At 30.4% G+C, this 2,426-nt stretch overlaps 1 protein-coding gene across 1 annotated transcript; it reads left to right on the top strand.

Moving 5' to 3' along the window:
* Positions 1-483: 483 nt before the first annotated feature.
* On the top strand, positions 484-2,225 carry LOC109341929 (GDSL esterase/lipase At1g29660-like). The gene is made up of 3 exons (XM_019579903.1): positions 484-787; positions 1,288-1,412; positions 1,917-2,225. Exons 1-3 carry the CDS (start codon positions 541-543, stop codon positions 2,223-2,225), a joined length of 681 nt encoding a protein of 226 aa, XP_019435448.1. The 5' UTR covers positions 484-540.
* Positions 2,226-2,426: the final 201 nt, after the last annotated feature.

Genomic DNA, 2,426 nt, shown 5'->3' with positions numbered 1-2,426 from the left:
CACGCACACACACTAATCACGTAATCTAACATATTATGAATAAACACACAAATCACGTAATCTAACATATTATGAAAAGCACACACAAATCACATAATCTAACATATCATGAATGAGTTGAAATCAAGATAATTAGGAGTCAAAACCCACTAAATAAGCACACACGCAAACCATATAATCTAACATATTATGAATGAGTTGAAATAATCAAGACACCATATATATAGAATTGCAAATAACATATCTCATATTAATGTTTTACTTTAGATATTTAAATAATAAGATTCATTCATCAGTCATTTATTCAACACTGCATGAAATTGAGTCACTAGAATATATGGCATTCCAATGTATCATAAAACCAGGTCACATACATTATCTCAACAAATTTGACCACAAAACAAGGTCATACATTATATACCTCTTTCTCTGTGTATATATATTCACCTACATACCCATCTCATTTCTGTGCTTGGACTCCAACTACATATTTTGCATCTTAGCCAACTATTCCCTCTTCATATTAGTTTTTCCTTTGATATGATGGGTTTTGAAACTAATTTATGGTTGGTGGTGCTTTTTTCAATTGTGACATTGAAGCAACAGTGTGTGGTTGGGGAACCCCAAGTACCTTGCCTTTTCATTTTTGGAGACTCTTTATCTGATAGTGGAAACAACAATAATTTATTTACCAATGCCAAAGTTAATCATTTACCTTATGGGATTGATTTTCCAACTGGTCCAACTGGAAGATTTACCAATGGCCGCACTGCAGCTGACTTTATAAGTAATAGAATAGTTTGCAACATTTTGAGTTATCTATCTTTGATTGATGAGTTGAGACCACTGTTTTAAATTGGAGAGTCTTCCTATAATCATCCTAGTTATAATTGTAGTCATATTTTCCTAGTTTTTTGCAATTATTGTATACAAAATAACTGCAAATGCAATTTAAGACACAAGTGGTTTATAATAGGGACATGTTATCTTCAATGTTGTCACCTAATTTGGTAAACTTGAAAAAAAAATACAATATTTGGATTCCTTCCAAGTTGGCAAGAACTAGGATATCAAATTAGAGGTGCAAGTTATCCCTGTCAATGTTCTCTATCCTCGCTCATTAACAGTAGTAAGAGTCTCACCATGCACATTTCACTAGGCCTGTAAGATAGGTCTATGGTTTAAAAGTATTATTACTTATATGGCTTTATATGATTTATTTTTTTGTCATATTTAAATATTTATTTTACAAGTTTATTTAGTGAACCTTAAACTCTGCAATTGCAGCTCAATATTTGGGATTTGAGCATCTCATCCCACCCTTTGCAAATACGAGTGGTTCAGATATAGTTCAAGGTGTGAATTATGCATCAGGTGCAGCTGGAATTCGTATTGAGACTGGATCACATCTAGTATAAATCATACTCCTTACTTTCTTTAATTATTCACCTTCCCATTTAATTTGGTGTAGAGCTAATACATTTGCAACTATGTTACACAAATATTTATAGTTATACCACCTTAAGTTTATGATATCCTCAATGTATCACTTATATTTCTTACTCACATAGTCACATGTTTAAATATTAATTTATAATAAAATATTGTGACTTAACTCGACACATGGTTGATCATAAAACTTGTTTGTTATTGTCATTGCACTCCTATATAATATAAAATGTGTAGAGTAAATGGGTGAGAATTTTCTCCGATACTAAAAAAAGAAGTATATAAAAAATAGAAGGAAATATAATATGATAATGTATACATTTTAAACAATACTTTCTTATTTAGTATTAGAGAGAAATTTGATTCAAAAGAAATATATGATTATTATTTTTGTATGATGTGTCATTAATTTGTTTCAATCACATATACCTGCGTATTACAAACTTTTGTTTACTTCGCTATTGTAGGGTGAAAATATATGCTTGGAAGAGCAGATAAAAAATCACAAAGTCATTATTTCCCAGATCAGTGAGAAACTTGGAAGTGAACAAGAAGCGAAAGAACACATAAATAAGTGCTTATATTATATCAACATAGGTAGCAATGATTACTTAAACAATTACTTCATGAAGACGCGATACCCAACACACAGAATGTATACTCCTGAACAATATGCTGGCTCTCTTGCCCACGAATATTCAATTCAATTAAAGGTATATTTATATTATTCACTTCAATTTCTTAAGATTTTCTTAAAACATATCGGCATTAAGTGACATGCTATGTGGTGTTGAGAGTGTGCAAATGCACCTTGGAACTTTTTGAGAAAAAATCTATAGTATTTATTGAGAAAAATATATATTGAGAGTGTAAGAGTTCTATGCATTGTTATTGCATTATCCATTATCCTATTTAATCATCACTTACTCTTCAAATAAAAGTAATTCAAATAAATGATAGATTATCTAGTGACTATA

The sequence above is a fragment of the Lupinus angustifolius genome, unplaced genomic scaffold, assembly GCF_001865875.1.
Source record: "Lupinus angustifolius cultivar Tanjil unplaced genomic scaffold, LupAngTanjil_v1.0 Scaffold_936, whole genome shotgun sequence".
Lineage (NCBI taxonomy): Eukaryota > Viridiplantae > Streptophyta > Magnoliopsida > Fabales > Fabaceae > Lupinus > Lupinus angustifolius.
This window is presented reverse-complemented; position numbering and strand designations above follow the sequence as displayed.

Bases quoted from the DNA above. Each gene is read 5' to 3' on its own strand.
- LOC109341929 (XM_019579903.1), top strand. From the start codon at position 541: ATGATGGGTTTTGAAACTAATTTATGGTTGGTGGTGCTTTTTTCAATT. The intron at 788-1,287 runs GTAATAGAATAG...CTGCAATTGCAG, and splicing joins CACTGCAGCTGACTTTATAA to CTCAATATTTGGGATTTGAG. The intron at 1,413-1,916 runs GTATAAATCATA...TCGCTATTGTAG, and splicing joins TTGAGACTGGATCACATCTA to GGTGAAAATATATGCTTGGA.